General features: G+C 39.6%; 3 protein-coding genes and 2 non-coding genes across 5 annotated transcripts in view; 1 reads left to right on the top strand and 4 right to left on the bottom strand.

Annotated features, from left to right (window-relative positions):
* Positions 1-498: 498 nt before the first annotated feature.
* Positions 499-8,826, top strand: tmem179ba (transmembrane protein 179Ba). Its single transcript, XM_086165977.1, has 6 exons — positions 499-629; positions 848-955; positions 2,367-2,563; positions 4,694-4,831; positions 6,566-6,644; positions 7,581-8,826. The coding sequence occupies exons 2-6, from the start codon at positions 857-859 to the stop codon at positions 7,770-7,772; spliced, it is 705 nt and encodes a 234-aa protein (XP_086022103.1). The 5' UTR covers positions 499-629; positions 848-856; the 3' UTR covers positions 7,773-8,826.
* Positions 5,685-5,758, bottom strand: trnai-aau (transfer RNA isoleucine (anticodon AAU)). Its single transcript has one exon. It is a non-coding gene; the product is annotated as a tRNA-Ile (tRNA).
* Positions 7,994-8,075, bottom strand: trnas-gcu (transfer RNA serine (anticodon GCU)). The gene has a single exon. It is a non-coding gene; the product is annotated as a tRNA-Ser (tRNA).
* Positions 8,827-13,224: 4,398 nt separating the features above from the next.
* Positions 13,225-17,506, bottom strand: brms1 (BRMS1 transcriptional repressor and anoikis regulator). The gene is made up of 9 exons (XM_086165781.1): positions 17,362-17,506; positions 15,545-15,749; positions 15,354-15,444; positions 15,119-15,246; positions 14,551-14,630; positions 14,366-14,462; positions 14,177-14,266; positions 13,978-14,042; positions 13,225-13,551 (listed from the first exon to the last, which is right to left on the bottom strand). The coding sequence occupies exons 2-9, from the start codon at positions 15,741-15,743 to the stop codon at positions 13,486-13,488; spliced, it is 816 nt and encodes a 271-aa protein (XP_086021907.1). The 5' UTR covers positions 15,744-15,749; positions 17,362-17,506; the 3' UTR covers positions 13,225-13,485.
* Positions 17,507-18,423: 917 nt separating this feature from the next.
* ppp1r14bb (protein phosphatase 1, regulatory (inhibitor) subunit 14Bb) overlaps positions 18,424-19,008 on the bottom strand; it is a 28,574-nt gene continuing 27,989 nt past the window's right edge. The window contains exon 4 of the mRNA XM_086165736.1: positions 18,424-19,008. This exon is cut by the window's right edge and continues 2,378 nt beyond it. The gene's annotated coding sequence lies outside the window, so the exon portion shown is untranslated.

Below are 19,008 nucleotides of genomic sequence, written 5' to 3'. Positions count from 1 at the left end.
CGCTCACACACACTCACACACTCACACACACTCACACACACACACACACACACACACTCACACACACACACACAGGCCTTCACTTTACTAAAAACTTGAAGTTCAACCTATGGCCAAGCGGCCACTGAAAAAAATCTAAAGTGCCTTTGCGTGTTCATTTAGATCAACTCGAGAGCTCGTTCTCCAGCTTTCCCATCAACGTGGGAGCCTCGCAAAAAAAACTTCCCTCTGTGCTGTGCCGGAGAGAATCGCTGTGCGGTTGAATCGAGTCGTCAGTGTGACTAACACATCGTTACGACACATTTATAAAGCGAGACGAGCGCGTCCAATGGAGCTGGACAGCGACTCTTCCCTCTGACGGGACTCCGCGCCATTGGGATTCCGCAGAAACGGGCAGAGCGAACACACCGACCCCCGTCACCTTTACCGGAAAACAAAACACCTTCGCCCGCATCTTTCGACGTGGGATTGCTTTAAATTGGAGGCCAGATTGTGTCACGTCAGATGACCACTTTAGAGATCCAAGTATTTACATCCAGCTGAATAGTTCTAATATACAGCAAACTGGATTTCCCCTCCAAGACGCTTCTCACCTGATTAGTTTCGCTTTGGCTGAAAGATCACCCACGGTAAGTAAAGTATTGTCGAAATAGATGTGGCTTTATCGCGACTTATGCTATATATCCATTTGCGATTAACTTATAAAGGGGAGTTCCAAAGGGGAGCAGTTGAACGGCGTAATTTAACCCACCGTAATTAACCGCTCGGACGATCTTATTCTGAAAGAGCTTCCCAGAACCCTCCCCATGTCTAACGGTGTCCGCCTTCCCGCCGATGTCTCCCGCAGGACCGCTGGATGATGGCGTTCACCGGGCTGCTGCTGCTGGAGCTGGCTCTGTACGCCAGCTGCTTCGTCTGCGGCATTCTCGCCGCCGCGTCAGTCACCATCGTTCAGGTGAGTTTTCTTATTTAGCAATTAGCTTTAGCACACGGGCCGTCGTGTACATCCTCTTAGTTTTAACAGCGGCACAAAGTTCACTCAAGAGTAAAAAACAAACATTAACTTTGGGGGGAAAAAAACTAATGGGAGAAGTTTTTATTTTTTACTATCCAACTTTCACTTGGACTCATGCGGAAGAATAGTCTGCCTGCGCAGTTAGAAAAGAAACATCCAAGTGAACTTTTTTTTTTAAAGTTAACCACCGTTTTCACGTTAAGCCCGTGAAGCTAGCGAGTATGTGGACCGTCGTCAACCGGACGAAGCCCCGCTCCGCCCCGTCTCAGCCTCGCTGGCCGAACCGGGAGGTGTCGCCGGTCCTGGCGGAGGGATACCCGGAACTTGTACGTTCCGCGCTAATTACTCCACCTGCGGAGGGCGAGAAAACGCGTAGGACCCCGGTTGTGATGCTGCGGCCGTCACGTGACCCAAGAGCCCTCTTGTTCTAGTGTCCAGTTATTTCCCCCCGCCAGTTTCAGGGAAGCAGGAAAGTCAAACGCTGACCTTTATATCTTTACTGGATCATCTGGACTCGGGGTGCAGCCATGGAACAGGAAGGAGGAAACGGAGGAAATGAAACAATAAAAAACAAAAAATCTCTGAAAGCAAGGCTTTGAATAGGTCGTTGTTTGTGTGTGTGTGTGTGTGTGTGTGTGTGTGTGGGGAGGGGGGTGCAAGTTTAATTGCTTTTCAAAGTTATGCAATACATAAAAAAGGCAAGAATGTAGTATATTAAGTAAATTGAAGTAAGCTGCAATATTAGTGATGTGTTTTGAAATATTATCTTGTAAAAAATGGATGGCTTGTTTTCCAGTTGCCATTGTCTTTAGTAAATGACTTGAAATTCATGGAAAATGTCAGAAATAACTCGGTTCAAAGTCAGAGCAGTGATTCTACTTTAGATTTCTTCAATTGATATACATTGGTAAATCATAAATCTGTATTATTCTGGGGAGACTCGTGGTCAGTTTACTTGTGTCTCACATATTTTTAGCACCCCAGTATATGCCATAATATTCAGTGTCATAAACAGGACTATCTCAGAAAATTAGAATATTGTGATAAAGTTCTTTATCTTCTGTAATGCAATTACAAAAATAAAAATGTCTTTCATTTTGGATTCATTAAGAATCAACTGAAATATTGCATGCCTTTTATTATTTTAACATTGCTGATTATGGCTTACATCTAAGAAAACTCAAAAATCCTATCTCAAAATATTAGAATATCATGAAAAAGTAATTTTTGTTTTTTTAATTGCATTACAGAAGATAAAGAGCTTTATCACAATATTCTAATTATCTGAGACAGTCCTGTAGAGGTTCCTTGATTGAAATAATGTCTAATTGCAGATCTCTGTGTCTCCCAGGGTAATTTTGGGGGTCAGTGTATGCTCTATGGACTTGTCAACTACAATGCCTCAGCAGGCGCCATTGGTGTGGAGTCATCAAGTTCCTCCACTCTCTGTTACTTTGTGTCGGCCATATCTGTGATGGTGGCAGTGGTGTGTTTCTCACTGTCTCTATACTGGGTCTACACTTTCTGCATTGATGGTGACATCAGAAGGTGATATCTGTTTGTCTGTTTGTCTTTATAGAACTTTTTGTTTCGTTTGGTATTTAAACAAATGGTGTCTCTGTGTGTGTTCCTCATGTAAAAGAAAACCTAAATTCCTGGGAAACAGTTAACAGGTGTTATTGAAAGTCATTTAAAATACATACAAAATAATGAATACATTTGAGTGCAATGGAAAATGTTGAATTAATAACCTTATCTTATTGACTGTGTTTAAACAAAACTGAATAAGTGAGGCACAACAAAAGCAACTGAAAAGCCAGTGTTGCCTTGAAAATGCAAAGCTGAAAAGTTTTATATTGTGCATTTTGTTGGCATTAAGTTTACAAAATAAGAAGACACTGGAAAGAGAACAAAATAAATCCACACAATTTAACATTCTTCTTTAAAAAGATCTGATATGAAAGTGGCTGGCTGAGAAAGAACCTACCCCCAGTTACATTTAGTAGGAGCTAAATGATGTTACTGTTCTCTGTGATGAAGTGTGAAATGCCTATGCAAACCCATTTATACCGTAGAGTCTGTTCAGGAGTATCACAGCCCCAGTTATGGGGCCGATCACGCATTAATAGATTGTCCTGCTAAAGGTGCAACATTACATACCTCCATAGGTATATAGGCAAACAGTGAGTCACTAGCATCCTGTCCTCATCCCAGGGGTTATCTAGTGCACTAAACAAACCAGGTTTACCGAATTTGTTTTGACAATTCAAAACTGAATTGCTTAGGGAAAAAGCTTAGGGAAGCTAATGGTGACACCAACTGACAAATGTTCTTCCTGCTGTTGATAATGTGGTTTCACTGCTGCCTGTTTCAAGGCCTGTAGTCATGCCAAGCAGGGAGCAGACGAAGCTTGCCGTCGGACAGACTTCTCTTGCTTTTATTACTCTACTTTATTCCAAATAAGGCCAAAAATACAACATTCCCGCTTCTAGTCATTTGACCGGTAGCACCACAGAACCCCCGATACCGGTGCGTAATTGAGGATTGTGAAATAGGTTGTGGCTCAGCAATCCATCGACCCGAAATCTGTAAAATATCAGGTCATGTTTATCTTGCTGAGTGGCTCTCTTTTTACCCTTCCAGCTCCCATTATATTCTCCACAATGAAAAAAATCTTCCACCAACAATATGCTCTTTACATCATCAGTTGTAGCTACCAAAAAAATAAATGAAATGATTTCCAAGAATTGATTGAATGGATTAAATGTAGCTGCCAAAACAACCCTGTTCATTAATTCATCATATCATCAAACTGCAAGGTTTGTCAGCCTTCTGAAGTCTTGAATATTAAAAAATTATATATCCTCATTGACACTCAGATACACCAGAAGGGATTGCCTTGCATGCATATTGTAGCAAGTCTGTTTAGCTGCTGCACCTGCTCTGCTGCTGGCTGTGAAGTTTTCTGTGGACATTATGTACAAGAAATACAACACTGGAGCTGCTGTTTTCATCACCATTTGGTTGACACAATATGAGCTGCAGGGCTTGTGTATTGATTGTTTTTAACATGACGATCATCCGATACACACTGACTTGATTTATGAATAGCCCCCAATCTTGTGTTAACTGCTTTGCATCAGCTCTGGTCCAATTAGGTGTTCATTTTGATTAACTAGCTCTAGAAAAATAATAAAGTTCAGGAAGATATTGTGCAAGTATTATGGATCAGCTAAAATGACCATTTTTAGCCAAAAAAAACACTGTTTTCATTTTCAGTTCGAATTAGGTCGATGAAAGATATACTCATCAACAGCATTAATGTTTTAGTCTATTAGAGTGCTGAGTTCTTTACCTGAATATTAACTACGGCAGAATGAGTTGTTACTATGGCAAAATATGATGACGGGATGGAGCCATCACTACAAAAATGGGAGTTTTACAGACTTAATAAAGACAATAGATTTGATTAGCAAAGACAGATGTGTGGAAGGTTCATCAGTTAAACAATGATCAAAAAGGGGTCCAAGGTTAACAGCCCTTGTCTGTTGTAAAGATCAGTTTGATGCCATTTCGAAATCAGGTCAGAAGTTAGAATAAACACAGAGCATTTGATGTCTCTTTTTCCTCAGCTCCTACCAGTTTACACACTCTCACCCATCCACCCCCCACTTACAGGGAGCAGCTGTGGATGAATCTCATCACGGCTGTGTGTGGTGTCTTCCTGTTCTTCCTGCTCATCACCGGGTGCATGTTGAAGATCGGGCGTGACACGCTATGCGATTCAGTTTTACACAGCGTACCCAATATCACCAGGTAACTCACACAGACACGGACATAAAACCACGTTTTTACAAACTGATTCAAGTCACAATTATATCACAAATGAAGCTAAAAGAATGCACGCACAGCCCAGATAGGTTTACTAAATATTTACTGTAAAAATAGAATCTCCACTCTGTAAGCAGATGCTGGGCATGTCATTTATTTCTGTGCCAGTAATCACGTTACACGGATCCCATGACTTGTGTCACCATGACCCTTTCTGCTCAAATACGTTAGCCGTGGCACACAAGCTGCAAGCTGCTGGAATCACCCAAGTAATCCCTTGATTTTGAAAATTTTCAACAGTGAGTGGAATCTGAAAGCAGCTTCAGTCAACCCATGGCTTTCCCACATCCACACACCCTTTGACAGAAAGTCACTAATCTTTTCCATTTTGTATCGTTGCGGTATTTTGCATAATAAGAACATCCAAAACATGCATGGAACACTAAAAATTGGCACACGAATACCTATTGAAAGGGAAACTTTTTAAAGAAAACAAATTTCTAACTTTTAATGGATGACTAAGCATGGAATTTCATCATATGATGCGATACAAATTTCATGATGGATAACTGACCATCCAGACCCCCGTTATCCTCCGTTAATAAGAAGAAAGAATAATCCTTTTACTTTGTCACATTCCGTTATACTTTCAGTACAATGTCAGGGAAATTTGTGCTCTCCATTTAACCCCTCACAGATGAATCATGACCAGTGCTTCTTCACAGTAAGGGGTTTTAGCATTTTGCACAGCATTTCTACAAGCCTGAGGACCTTGGGAATTCAAGTATGAATCAACAGCCCTCATGTGAGCACACTTAAGTCGCGGGTCAAAACTCATTGGCCCGTACGGGGATCGAACCCGCGACCTTGGCGTTATTAGCACCACGCTCTAACCAACTGAGCTAACCGGCCATACAACAAAGTGTCAAAGTATGCTCTAACAGAACATACACATGTACATGTGTTGATATAGCGTTATGGAGCTATCAATCCAAAACTATGCAACAACTGTGTTAAATAGACTTAACTCTAATGCTACATGAACTTATTATGTTGTAGCAATGGACTTTGCCAGTAGGATGTGCTGTAGCACCTCAAAGGTGGCCACCACTGAGCAGCAATTTGCTGGGTTGGTATTGGTATCCCTATGTAAATACAAAGGGCTCTTTTTAGGTTACTAAAAACACAACTTCTTCTTCAGATAATTCCATTCTTTTGAAAGTTTATTAACTAATTTCTTAGTTCGCTAATTCAGCAAATTATGTAAATAATCAATGTTTCTTGTTCCTGACAAACCTTCATTGTAATAAGTATTTTTGTGACTCTGCACCACATCTTCTTTATTAGTGTGAAATTATAAGCTAGTACCATGAATAAAAAGAAATGTCATGGAAGTTACAAGGAACACAATGGTAATTTACGACCTAGAAATGGGCGAAAAATCTACAAATCAGAAACAAAGTTTTACAAAAGATAAAAATCAAATTATTCATAAAAACAAGCATTTATAGTCTTTATCTTATAGAATTAAAATAAAAGATGAAAATTATTTTCTGTTATGTGTAGCTAGGATAGGTTGGTATTCTCTGGCACCTTTTTTTTAAGTAGTTTTACCCCTTTAGTGGGTGTTTATTATTATACAAGATTAAAACTTCATATTTCCTGACTTTCTTCCTTCTTTCAACTGTCTAACTTACGAATCTATTTCTGTCTCTCAAGATGTGAGGAGGCCCAGACTAGAAAATGGATGAGTCCAGTAAAAGGAGAAAGATTCTACAACAGTCTCCACAAAGCAGAGGTCAGTAATTCATGTGTAACATATGACTAAAGCTTTTTGAAAATTCCCTGCATTGGACCCAAACCGGACTCTCTTCTCTTTAGCCTTCCAGTCTCACAAGCAGTTCTATGAAACGAAATGAAATGTCTCCACTCAACTTGGTTTACAAAAATTAATCCAATCAAATGTCATTTGGGTGTGTGGCTGTCACACCCCTTGTATTCAAAGTAACACGCACACGCACACACACACACACAGGCATGTACACTCACACATATACACAAAAGCAAACAGACACACACTGATTCCATGGTCTGATTCAATGAACTTGAACTTGAACTAAAAAGAGGGGGTATCATCATTCACAACCCCAACTAGGTAAAGAGCTCTCGAGGGAAAGAAAGGAGAGATGTGTGCCTTTGTGTGAGCAGGAATATTTTGCAATTTAATTTCCACAACTGCCTTACGTCCTCCTCCACTCACCCGTCCTCCATATCTAACAATGGTTTCCAGTGTGTAGAGGCAGTAGTTGCCTAATGGTTCTGGATATCAAAGAGTGCTGCAAACTGGAACTGTACACCTTAAATATTAAGTTTTCCACCTTACAAAAAGTGAAGACACAGTGACATAGGTGTCAATTAGTTTTCAGCTACCAGATCAGTAAAAGGAGAGGTTTTAAAAATTGATTCAAGTTGACCGAGAGGAATGAGCATACCGAATCAGTCAATTCACGTTTCTCCTGGAGCCACTCTGCAAATATGACTGATTGACACACACAGTGTCGTCTTTAGAGTCAGAACATACACCCGTGTCACTTTCTTTCATCAGTGTCTATTTGTATCAAAAATGAAATGAGGCTTCAGAAAATCTTTCTGTGTTTGGCTTCAAGCACTAGTTGAGTTTTCAATGTACTAAGGGGTCTGTCTCATCACAGTATTTTATATGTTTCACTTACAGACGGCTGTATGGGTCAACTTCTTCTTCTGGCTCATCATTGGTGCCCTGGTGCTTATCCAGAGACGTTACAGTTCAGGCTCCAAGCTGATTGCCGGAGGTTTTGGGGGGCCAGCGGGTGGGCTTTTCGGTGACCCGGGAGTGACGGCTGCTGAAACTGAGCCATTTTTCAACCGTCCTGCAATCCCACAGTGAGGAGAGGGGAACACAAAGGAAGTAGCATTCACACAAAATTATTATTACAAAAAAGTTGATGCGGAAAAAGGGTGGATACACTCAACTCACAATTATGTCATAATCATACATATGTATTCAATCCTGTTTGAAACTGCATGCATTCTCGCATGTGAGTCCACTAATAATCTGTGATACAGTTTGTGCTTCTACCACATGACACAATATAAGTTTACCCTCATCGACGAGGATGGGATTCGAACCCACGCGTGCAGAGCACAATGGATTAGCAGTCCATCACCTTAACCACTCGGCCACCTCGTCTTGTGTACAGGTGTAGAAATACTACATCAATTTCACAATGTGCCACTGATGTTTGTGTGCTACCTTTTGTCCTATCCATTTTCCACATCTCTGTTCACCCACAACGTTTTAAGTGCCTGATCACACTGTAATATAATTTTGTTCATCACCACCAGTTCTCTGAGTTTGTTTACACGAAACAATGAAAGAATGTGAATCTAGTCATGAAACATGAATTTTCGTACACACTTAGTTTTGCCTTTGGCTGGGAATCTCCTGAGTAAATACATGCCAAAATAACTCCTACCATTGATAATGTTAGTATCACAGACGAATAGTTAAGCCTCCTCTGAATAGAAGACAATCAACTCAGCTAGCCTGATTTGTTGCTGTCTCTTTATTTATGATTACCTGTTTCATGTGGCATTGGCTCTCTGTTATTTATTTTTATACTGATCGTCATTTGATTTGGAAGTGAACAAAATAAAAATGTGAACAAAGCCCTCTGTCTCCACTACGGCGGGAAGCAACAGGAAGAACATTGCATTACAAATAATTCAATTAGATTTTCAATTATAGGCACGCCATATCTGTTGCCACCCAGACCTAACCACATCTAGTCTTTGTTGCACAGGCTCATCAGAAGCCTTTGCTGCAGCAGGAGTGAGAGAACTTCAGACATATGTATGTTAAGTTTTGTGTTGACTTGCTTTTGAGGCATTTTGTGTGTTTCTTTTTCAAACAAAATAATAAACCAAAGAGATTAACCCAACCTTCACATTTGTTTTATGCTGAGATCAAGTTGAGAAAATGCATGTTAAAGATTTAATGGACGGTGTCTCCCTCCGGTGGTCAGAAAGACTTGTTTAAATCCGAATCAGAAAACTATTCGTTGGCGGGGGAGGGGGGTAGCAAACCCAACATAAAGAGAATATATAAATATAAAGATAAGTATATAGAAAGAGGGTAACAAAATAATCAAATGAATAAAAATAAGATCAAAATATGAATCCATTAAAAATAAGATCAAAATAAGATGAAAAGTGAAGAATAGAGTGGAAGATTCATTTTCATAAATGCATTCTTTCAAAACTTGAAATTTATTGCGATTTTTTGAATACTTAAAAAGGTTTTTGCCAAAAAAAAAAAACTAGACTACTTGAAGGCTATATAGGACTGTCTAAGAAAATTAGAATATTGTGATTAAGTTCTTTATCTTCAGTAAAGCAATTACAAAAACAAAAATGACATACATTCTGGATTCATACAAATCAACTGAAATATTGCAAGCCTTTTATTATTTTAATATTGCTGATTATTGCTTACATATTAAGAAAACTCAAAAATCCTATCTTAAAATATTAGAATATCATGAAAAAGTAATTTTTGTTTTTTAATTGCATTACAGAAGATAGAGAGCTTTATCACAATATTCTAATTTTCTGAGACAGTCCTGTACATGTCCTGTCATTGAGTCCCGCCACATGCGGCCCCTTGTCCGTCCAGACCGGCCCACATGAGGTCATTCTGAAATGTCAAAATGAGGCCTTACAAATGAAGCAAACACGCGAAATGAATTTACACGGCGCATAACTGCGTTGCTTTAAGTTTTAAAGTTAAATGTTAGTTTCCCCCATATTTCGTACGTTCGCGGGCGTTACGTATCTCGTTACGCTAGACGTAATACTGCGTTGTCAGCTAACATTGAAACGGAGCGCGTTATTGGCAATATTCATTTTTTGAAGTTGGAGGTAAAACTTTTTAATTTTTTTCTAACAACTCGATTTTTTTTCCACGATGTGAAAAACATTTATGTGACATGCAGAGAATAATAAAGAAGTTGACGGACGTGGAGTGGACAAGGACCTCCTAGCAAGCCGGCTTTGCTTGCTAAATTGCGAAGCTGACGAGGGCTCTTAATTAGCTCTTCTCGTCCAAGGATTGGAAACCAGTTTAAACAACTATGAGGCATCCAACAAACAACAATTCTCCGACGGTGAGTTAAGTCAAAAGTTTTTAATGGAAACTGTTGGTGAATATGCCCGGACAAATAGAGAAAGTGTCGTTTTCCCGCTTTGCACCCCCAGTAGCAGGACAGCGGGCACCGTAGCCGGGTGAAGCACTATGGCTGGTCTTCATTCGTAGGAAGTCAGCAATTGTATTAACTCAGTGGCAACCAAATACGTCTAATATTATTTTCTTCTGTTCTAAAGTTAATAGAAATCTTCAAATGTGAACGTCTGCGAGACACGCGCACTTTCAACATTAGTTAGTAAATATACGCAATATCACAAAATGTTAACTTTTTAAATTAAAGTTCGTGTCTCGGTGGATACAGACTTGACTAGTCTTGTTCGAGCATCACAAAACCGACATCTCTCGGCTATATAAGCATTTATGGAGTGTTATTTTAAAGGATAGAGTGACACGACAAATAGAGAGAAGCTTCGGGCAGCCGATGCACCACGACTCCTCTTCTCTCTCCTTAATCTAATCTGGGGATTAAGGGACTTCACCTGAGCCCTGGTGAGACCAGGGGGAGAAAGAGCCAAGTGACAGGACATAGACGCGTTAAAGCAGAGGCACTCAAGACCCTGAACTGAAGAGATATAAATCTCGAGCGTCAACACGGCAACAATTACTCGGATCTATTTTGCAACTTTTTTAAAACAACAACCTGGAACTGAAAGAATCACTGAGAAGACGAGCGTCACTCTGGAGAACACTGAGGATTGTCTGAACCAAGACACCCAGAAGACAACCACCAGGCTTGTGATCGACCTGACTCTGGAGGCCATGGTAAGACTGACTCATGGCTCATCATGTCTCATTTTCACATACGTGCCACTCATAAATGAAAGAGAATAGAGCTAAAATAAACAACTAATAGAGAGATAAATGAGCAGTGAGGCCTCAGTGATCTGTGGTAAGCCTCTTAGAGATGCTTCACTCAACAGATCAAATGTTCAGTTTTAACCTGTTGGTCTTTTTCCGGCTGCACAGCTCAGTTTGTTTGGCAACACAGACACCAGTGACGACATGAACGGGAAACTACAGCTAGGAAATACTGCATAGGATCATATCAAGGAAATCTGATGTGCCTTTTTCACGATGACAAATAGATATGAAAATCACAGTATCTACTGAGATCTGAGAATTTACAAGTCAGAGGTTGTTCTTAGAATAAGTTCTATTCAATATCTGCTCTGTATGTTCAAGAGCTTGTGAAATCTCTGTCCAGATTATTCCAAGCATTTGAAATGAGGAAATTTGATACTTGTCTCTGTTTAGATTAATCTACATAATTAGGGAATTTCAAATATGGTTCGTGTTTGTTTTTGGATTAATTGCTTTGTAATTGTCTTCAAATTTATAGCTGATTCACACATCATTCCTAGGTTTGCTCATTTCTGTTTCTTTATCATCATCTTCTTGTCAATTCTTAATTTTTCAGGATAATTCCTAGTTTCTCCTAGAATGTATTCTGAATGTGTAAAGCCAGTTGAATGTCAAAAGCAAAACGAGTGTTTTCCTGTGTTTTTGCATCTGTTCAAAAACTTTTCACGACTGCAAAATTGATTGCTGTATAGATCAAAAAAATTGCAGTATTTAGACAGACAACTTGCATTCAGCATTAAAAAATGCAGATATGTCGAAGTTAGATGGTAAATACATATGTCTCCACCCCCACTCAGGACATGTCTCAGGACCAGTGTGAGTCTGTGGCCGTGAGCGTGGAGTCCCTGCTGAGTGACGCTAAGAGGATGCAGCTGCAGTGCCGTGAACGCAGTGAGCAGCTCTCTCTAGCCGCTGCTCAGCTCAGGGTGGAGTCATCCGCCCTGAGGGAGCAGTGCGAGGCCACACAGCTCGACATGGCCCGGATTCGCCGGCAGCTGGATGAGCTTATGGAAACCAAAGCTGCTTTTGAAGCCCGAGAGAGGCAGGCACGCAAACTCAGCAAGCAGCTGTGAGAGTAAGGGGCCCAGGTAGTACCTGGATTCACCTGGAAAAAGGGGAAGGGAAGATTTTGGGCTTGAAGGAGATGACAAGCATAATAGGGGTGGGAAATGAGAAAGCTTGATAAACCAAGCATCTTCTTCAATACGGAATGTGGATCTTTTCCAAGATTTGTGGCTCCAAAGTGTCATGAAAATGTGTTTTAATAATGCACCAAAGACCCAAGAAGACAAAACATAGCAGCGTGACATTGTGTTTACAGAAGGTGGAAGTCCTCGATCAGTCAGTGGTGGAGGATAAATATGGCTAAAGGTACTTTCTTAATTCTGTCAAACCCTCACTTTTCAAGTTAAATAAACAATTTGTAGGCTCTCATGTCTTTTCCTCTCAAGTCATACCATACCATCACTTCCTCATCTACTTTATTTTGTCACTTTACTCAATGTTAACCTTCTGTATGGTGTATGTTTATAATTGCTCACCTTTGAAAAGCTTCCGTAGACTTGAAATAATGAGTAATTATAATGGTATATTTATATAAAAAAGGGGGCCCCTGGGGACCCAAGAATGGTATAAATCATTTCAAGATCATGCAGAACAACCAGATGATGAACTTAATTATTCCCAAGTCATTGAAACATGTTGAAACCGTCCCTCTGCGCACCTGTTGTGTAAGAGAAACCAACTGGTATTATCTCTTCTGATTATTGGAGAAAGTAAAGTTTCAAATGCACTTAACTTGTGTCCTTTTTTGCATTTGTTCTTCAATCACATCACCTTAATTTAAATTAGTTTTTTTCAACTTGACAGGATTTTAACTTGGATTTTACTTTAATCCACCTTGAAGAAACTGAATCAGGTATTTTAGTTTCCAGCGACTAAAGGTAGCAAATGTAAGGTGTCAGTTGATAATTGTAAGGATTTTAATGATATTAAACCACCTTCCCCCAAGCTAGTGTCTGATTAAAAATGTTTGGAAAATCATTTTATTCTTTTTGTCTCATTTCATGAGAATACACAAACACTCATGGAGAGATAGCGTATGATTGCTAACTGCATAAGAAAAGCTTTCTCTTTTTTGAGGTAGTGTAATGCAGCTTTTGCAGAAAAATATTTTAAGCTAGAATTATTGTGCACTTTGTGTGGACTGTGAAGAGTGTAAAAAGAAAAAAAAAATCATTCTGATGAACAAAGGCAAATAGATCTTGAGTCATAAAAACCTAAACATTTAATCAGCACTATAAATCACTTTATAAATACATGGCTGTCATTAAGAAGTTACTTTAAATATCAATAGATAACAAATGAGTGGTCAAGTGGGCGTTTGCTGGATTTAGCAGTCTGCCTTTAAAGAGTACAGCAGCTGGTGAAGTTCGCTGGGGGGGTTGTATCCTCCTTAGGATGCCTCAGTTATCACCGTTCTGATGGATCAAAGGTTGCCTGTTAGGAGTCATGGCATCACTGTGTGATCCATTCATACCTGGATTCGTTGATGCATACTTTCAATTTTCTTTTTAAGTGGTGATAGTGTCGCTTTGGCCTAAAAGGAAAAAAGAAAACATGTATATAAAGTTAGATTGGAGACTGGAACCATACAGTTGTTGAAATATTAAAATGACTGTTGCTGATAATCTTGAATGCAGGTGAGGCCTTGTCACGTGCTAGAATTCAATTTTTAAAAGACAAATGCAAGTTCAAGGTTTATCGGAACAATAAAAATAAATTGGTTTATAAGCTTTGAACAGAATGTGCTTTTTTTTTTAGGAAAAGTGTCCTCTGGATTGTGATGTTTTAACACAATATTAACTGAAGGAGCCCAATCAATTACATCTTTAGGGATGTCTAGGTATTGAAATACCAAAACTAGAGTTCTCCACCAGTTCCTTTAGATTTGTAGGTCCAGACCCATGAACTTATATTGAAATAACTGAATAGAAACCCAAAAAGCTTGCAGCTGATTTCGCACCTTCTTTATTGCAGTCCAGTCTTCAAGAATGTCGATGTCTCTCAACATGTAGACGATAAAAGGCCCTGCAGAGGCAGCGTTACACAATTACAACCCTTAAATTTTACGGTTGATCAGGAAGCTGGCCACCTGAGTATGTTCAATTGTAAAGACAGTATGACTGAATAGATGAAATACATAACAAGATTTTTTTTTTTACCTGAAATCAGAGCCACTTTTTTCTTCCTATCTGACCGACCAAGTAGGTTCTTTCTTTTACATTTCTTGCTCTTCATTTCATCACTCCATTCTGAAAAGAAAAATAAAGTTTTGTATGACGATAATAGAGACTTGCAATGGGGACAATTTTCGCGTCATTCATGATTTCCTCCAATGTATATTTTTGAACCTGAGGTGAGGTCTATATTCTGTCTGTCCTCTTCCAGCCGTCGGATCTTTTCCAGCAGCTCAGTCCTGATCGTGTCAAACAACAGTGTCCGTTCACTCTGTTGACACAGTGTTATTTTCAGTGTCAATTTAAGTGTAAATTCACAGTATTTGTGTGAACGTCCTGCTGAATTGTGTGGTTCTTACCTCCAAGTGTTGCCGGGCTCCTTGTAGTTCACACTCGTATCTGTGTTTTATCACTTGCAGACACAGTTCTCGGTATACCCCTGTGGAAAGACAAATGTCAAAGACAAGCGGTACTGAGGGGCTGTTTAAGTTTTTTCTGTCATTAGGTGTTTCGGATGCCAACACAAAACATTCAAAAAAGAGATGCAGCAGGTTAGCAGAAATTACTCTTGTTTGCAGGGGGTGTTTTGGATTAGAACTCTGGACACATGATAGCTTATCTCTCAAGAAACAGTCAGTTTGGGCAATGGAACGTTAAACATCTATTGACATTGAAGCCATAACTTGACAAGACAAATGTCATAGTTGGTAACAGTTTGCATCCAGATGTCACTATATTAGCATCCTGTTGGTCCATTCGCCGTTATAAAACAATCTGTTGAGCTGGTGTTTTTATAGCCAGCTGCGGTGACTGCGGTGATGTGTCTTTCAAGTGAATCTGGCAACAAAGAGCATCAGCGTTCTAGTGAAGCTAGTAAGTTTCGTAGAGGAGTTGGTGTATCCCTCTGAAAGGGAATGTTTTACCAACCTGCCACTTGTGTTCTGGTCTGCATGCTGTTCTGTAGTACAGCCAGGGGTTCTTGATATTCTCCAGCTTTTCCTGTCTGCACCTCATCATGCTTGACTTTTACCTGGTTCAGCCTTTCCCGGAACAAACTGCAATCATATTGTGAGCTCTTCTTTTTATTTTTTCCCCCTCTGTTGTTTGTACAATTTAGATGAATTCAGCACTTAACGAAACTGTAGCCATCCTTTTATCTTACATCTCTTTCAGGTCCTGAAATTGTTTTTCTAGATCCAACATTTCATCCAAACACTCTCGTCTCCTCCGCACACAGCCCTCGTCATCCATCTCTTATTTGAGCCAGAGGAATACAAATAGAAATTTGGTAGAAAAACTGTCATTTTCAATGCTGCCATTCATTTCTGTTCACACAAGACAAGAAAAGGTTACCTGAGCTTTCTTCTTCCTCGTCACTCTCCTCAGAGTCACTCTCCCTCTCCTCCATACTTTCCTCCACCGCCTCCCTGCCCCCTCTTTCCTCGCCTTCATTATCTCTCCGTTGCACCACCTCCCCATTGACCACAGGGAGCTGTGACTCTCCTTGTTCCATCTCCACCTCTGGCTCACTGGCTGGAGGCTGGGCAGGCATGGCTGTCTTGAGAGCAAATAATGGAGGAGGCAGAAAACAGTTAACTCACAATTAGCTTTGACAGAAATTACAATTTGCCCTGTCCGATACACCCACAGATTGCTTAGAGCAGGAGGAAGAAATAGCTTAAACGCTAGTTTTTCCATTCATTCCTCCCCAATGGAATAGCAAACTAAAAAACCCTTTTTTTTGTTTCTTTTATTTCTATTAATTGAACTAAATTCCAGTGCAAAGTGACAAGGAACAAAGCATTTATCATAAAATACCCTTACTGTATATATGTTACAAAAGCTACAACTTACATAAAGTAGGTATATCAAACCATTAAAGACTGACAGTTATAGCTCCGGAAATTGGAAGGATTTCCAATTTAAAGACATTTGAAATAAAAAAAAATCATGGATTGGTTCAGGAAAATAGACAAAACTGTGCAGAGAAGAAATTTTGACTTTTGCTTTCATTAAAATGTATTCATATTCTTTCTTTAACACAAGAGGGAATTGTTTTGGTTCTGTTGCTAGATTTGTGGCATTCCATGCCACACATCGATATGTGTTTTTTCTTCCATGATTTGCACCAAAAGATGAAACAGACCATTCAGTCCCAACTTCCTTTTAACCACTGATGCTATCTGAAAGAATAAACAGTTTTACAAACAGCACTTTGTCTATAGTAATGTTACGTTATGTAACCAAATACAAAACTGTTTTTGGAATCGAATTACAACGATGGATACAGGTTTGAATTACAAATCGCAGAAGCAAACATTTTAAGCATTTTGTCTCAGCAGTGTAGAGACGCTATAAGCTTTTAATTATTCTCCAGGCATCGTACAAACTCATTATCTACTTCATTCATTCAGTGGAAACAGTGCAGAAACTTCCATTCCAAGTTCCGTTCCCTAACAGGAAGAAACCAACTCGACCTGAGGCAACAGGGGCGTGTGGTATTCCCACGGGGGAAGATAAGGAATGAAGACTGTAAGAATATAAACATAACTTTCGTCAGTGTTTGTCAGAAAGCACAGTAGCACTTTATATTACCCATAGATCGTGCCGTATTAAAAAATTGAAGGTTTCTACTTTCTGTTAGTTTGACGGCGGTCTGACTAGAATTTGCCCGCTTGACCACTACCTGGTAGCTCCCGTGATGTCATAGATGAAAGTGGCAAACGGTTACCAAACTGGCTTTAAGCGAAGTACAAATGAAGTAATAAAGCTGATGTTAAGTCTTGAAATTTGAACAACGTCGGAGAGAAGTTTGTTCTAGAACGTTGTCAAGTGTTCATGCCAACTTTCTGGCGAAGCGAAGTCGAGTCAAGTGCAACGCTTGCTAACATGGTGCACTCGCACAGGGAGCTAGGATGCTTGACGCACTCTGGAGTGTCCTGGTGTCCGCGGGCTCTCAGTCCCGCTGTGTGCACGTTGTGTGATCCGGAGCGAAGAGACCACAGCTCAGATTAAAAAATACGTTCACCCATCGCCTTGGCCCTCACCCTTACCTGCTTTACTCATGTACACGGATTATCCCCGGTTATCGTTGGTGTAATGCGTCGACGTCGTGAGTAAGCGGCAAAACCCTACGCGTGTCGAACCGCGAAAAAACTACGAGAGCTCACCTTCTACCGGTGTCCACGAAACAGTCTTCCAAATCTCCTATATATCCATTGTAATAAAACTACTTCCTCTTCACTTCAGTCATCAGTTCGACACTTTGCCGGATTCCACTATCTGGAGCCACAGCCAATTAGCGGTGAGCTTACGGCTGGGAGGTCCAATAGGGGCACACCTCCAAAATATACCTTGTCCAATCAAGTGGCTACAGGGCCTTATTTAGCCAACCAAAAGCAACATCGGTACGGTTGGCATCAGAATGAACCAATAGGCTGTGCCTTTGGCAAATAGCGCGCATCTCCCCCCATTCAAGCGAGTTTCGTTTTACCTCACTGGTCCAGCATGAAATCCAATATCCAACATTCCATGCCAGAGCACAGTAAAACCATAGATTGGTGAAAGTTCACGAGTTAAATAGACAAAAGAAAATATATCAGTTTTTATTACTTTAAAATACTAAAAACGAAGGCGTCCTGCATAGTGTCCCTATAGCATTGCATGGATGAAACATACATGATAGAGGTACAAATATCTGTTGTTTTTTTCTCAACTCTGCGAATAAGCGTGTTTTCAAAGTTTCCTCAATTGTCCAATAACCGCTTCCAGAGTTGAGCCTAATTCAGAAAATAATGCAAGTGCTAATCTACATTTTACCACATGGTGACACTACAGTCAAAAATATCGTGAACGACGCTAATGGTGAAGACAAATTTGAGCAAGTGAAAGAAGCATGGATCTGATATATGGGGGATGTATTTGTTGGCTTAAATATCCCTACTAGCAATCCAAAAGTTAAATATTGCTTGACATAATTCTGTGGCTTTTTAAAATGTTTTAAATTGTGTAGTTATTTTCAACATCCATTCAATACACATTCACAAAATACACTTCAATTTAGCTTTGACTGAAGTTATTTCAAGTAATTATTAGGGAAAATGTATTCAATCCAAAAATGTATCAGAATATTTGAGAAGAATCAAACACCGATTAAAAAAGGAAAAACAAGAACTTGAAATCAGCAAGAAGTATTCTCAGTCCAGGAAAGATCCAATAATGAAAGAAGCATCTGCTTTTTACATGTTTTTATTAAAGTTGCACAAAAGTGTAACAAAACTGGGCAAAACCAAGACCTGTTGTTGATATTGCTACATTTGTTTGTTGGTTCGAAATTATTCTTGTCCAAAAAACACCACCACTCCTCCAATGCGCGTTGTATAGCTCTTGTATTTAGCCTCAACATTAATCAGTATATATATTTTTTTTTTGCAATTTTCCTCAACGGTAAAAAAACAGACTTCTCAATAACAGTCTAAGAAGGTATAATCCAAACCTGGATTTAGAAATCAAAATCCACTCAAATCCAGCTACCGATTGAACTTGCCAATGTATCAAATAGTTCCCAAAAAACTACAATAGCACTGATTTGGAAACCTGACAAAGAAGGCAAAAGCAATTACAGCAGAATGTATCTGAATGGATTTTTTTTTTGTTTAACTACATGATAATCCAAGGCCTGGCATCAAGAAGAATCATGATCACAATAAAAACAGACCAGTATTCAAATGGTAAATGTAAAGAACATTGTTTATCTAAACAAAATCACCGTATCAAGGCCTAAGTATTAAACACTCACTTCTAAAAAAAAGCAACAG

The sequence above is a fragment of the Fistularia commersonii genome, chromosome 19 (genome assembly GCF_037954325.1).
Source record: "Fistularia commersonii isolate RoL2024-O1a breed Wild chromosome 19, RoL_Fcom_v1.0, whole genome shotgun sequence".
Taxonomy (NCBI): domain Eukaryota; kingdom Metazoa; phylum Chordata; class Actinopteri; order Syngnathiformes; family Fistulariidae; genus Fistularia; species Fistularia commersonii.
This window is presented reverse-complemented; position numbering and strand designations above follow the sequence as displayed.

Coding starts and splice junctions, on each gene's coding strand:
- tmem179ba (XM_086165977.1), top strand. CDS start 857: ATGATGGCGTTCACCGGGCTGCTGCTGCTGGAGCTGGCTCTGTACGCC. Junction 956..2,366: donor CGTCAGTCACCATCGTTCAG/GTGAGTTTTCTT, acceptor TGTGTCTCCCAG/GGTAATTTTGGGGGTCAGTG. Junction 6,645..7,580: donor ACAGTCTCCACAAAGCAGAG/GTCAGTAATTCA, acceptor TTTCACTTACAG/ACGGCTGTATGGGTCAACTT.
- brms1 (XM_086165781.1), bottom strand. CDS start 15,743: ATGCCTGCCCAGCCTCCAGCCAGTGAGCCAGAGGTGGAGATGGAACAA. Junction 15,445..15,544: donor CGAGGAAGAAGAAAGCTCAG/GTAACCTTTTCT, acceptor GGCTCAAATAAG/AGATGGATGACGAGGGCTGT. Junction 14,463..14,550: donor GAGCCCGGCAACACTTGGAG/GTAAGAACCACA, acceptor CTGTGTCAACAG/AGTGAACGGACACTGTTGTT.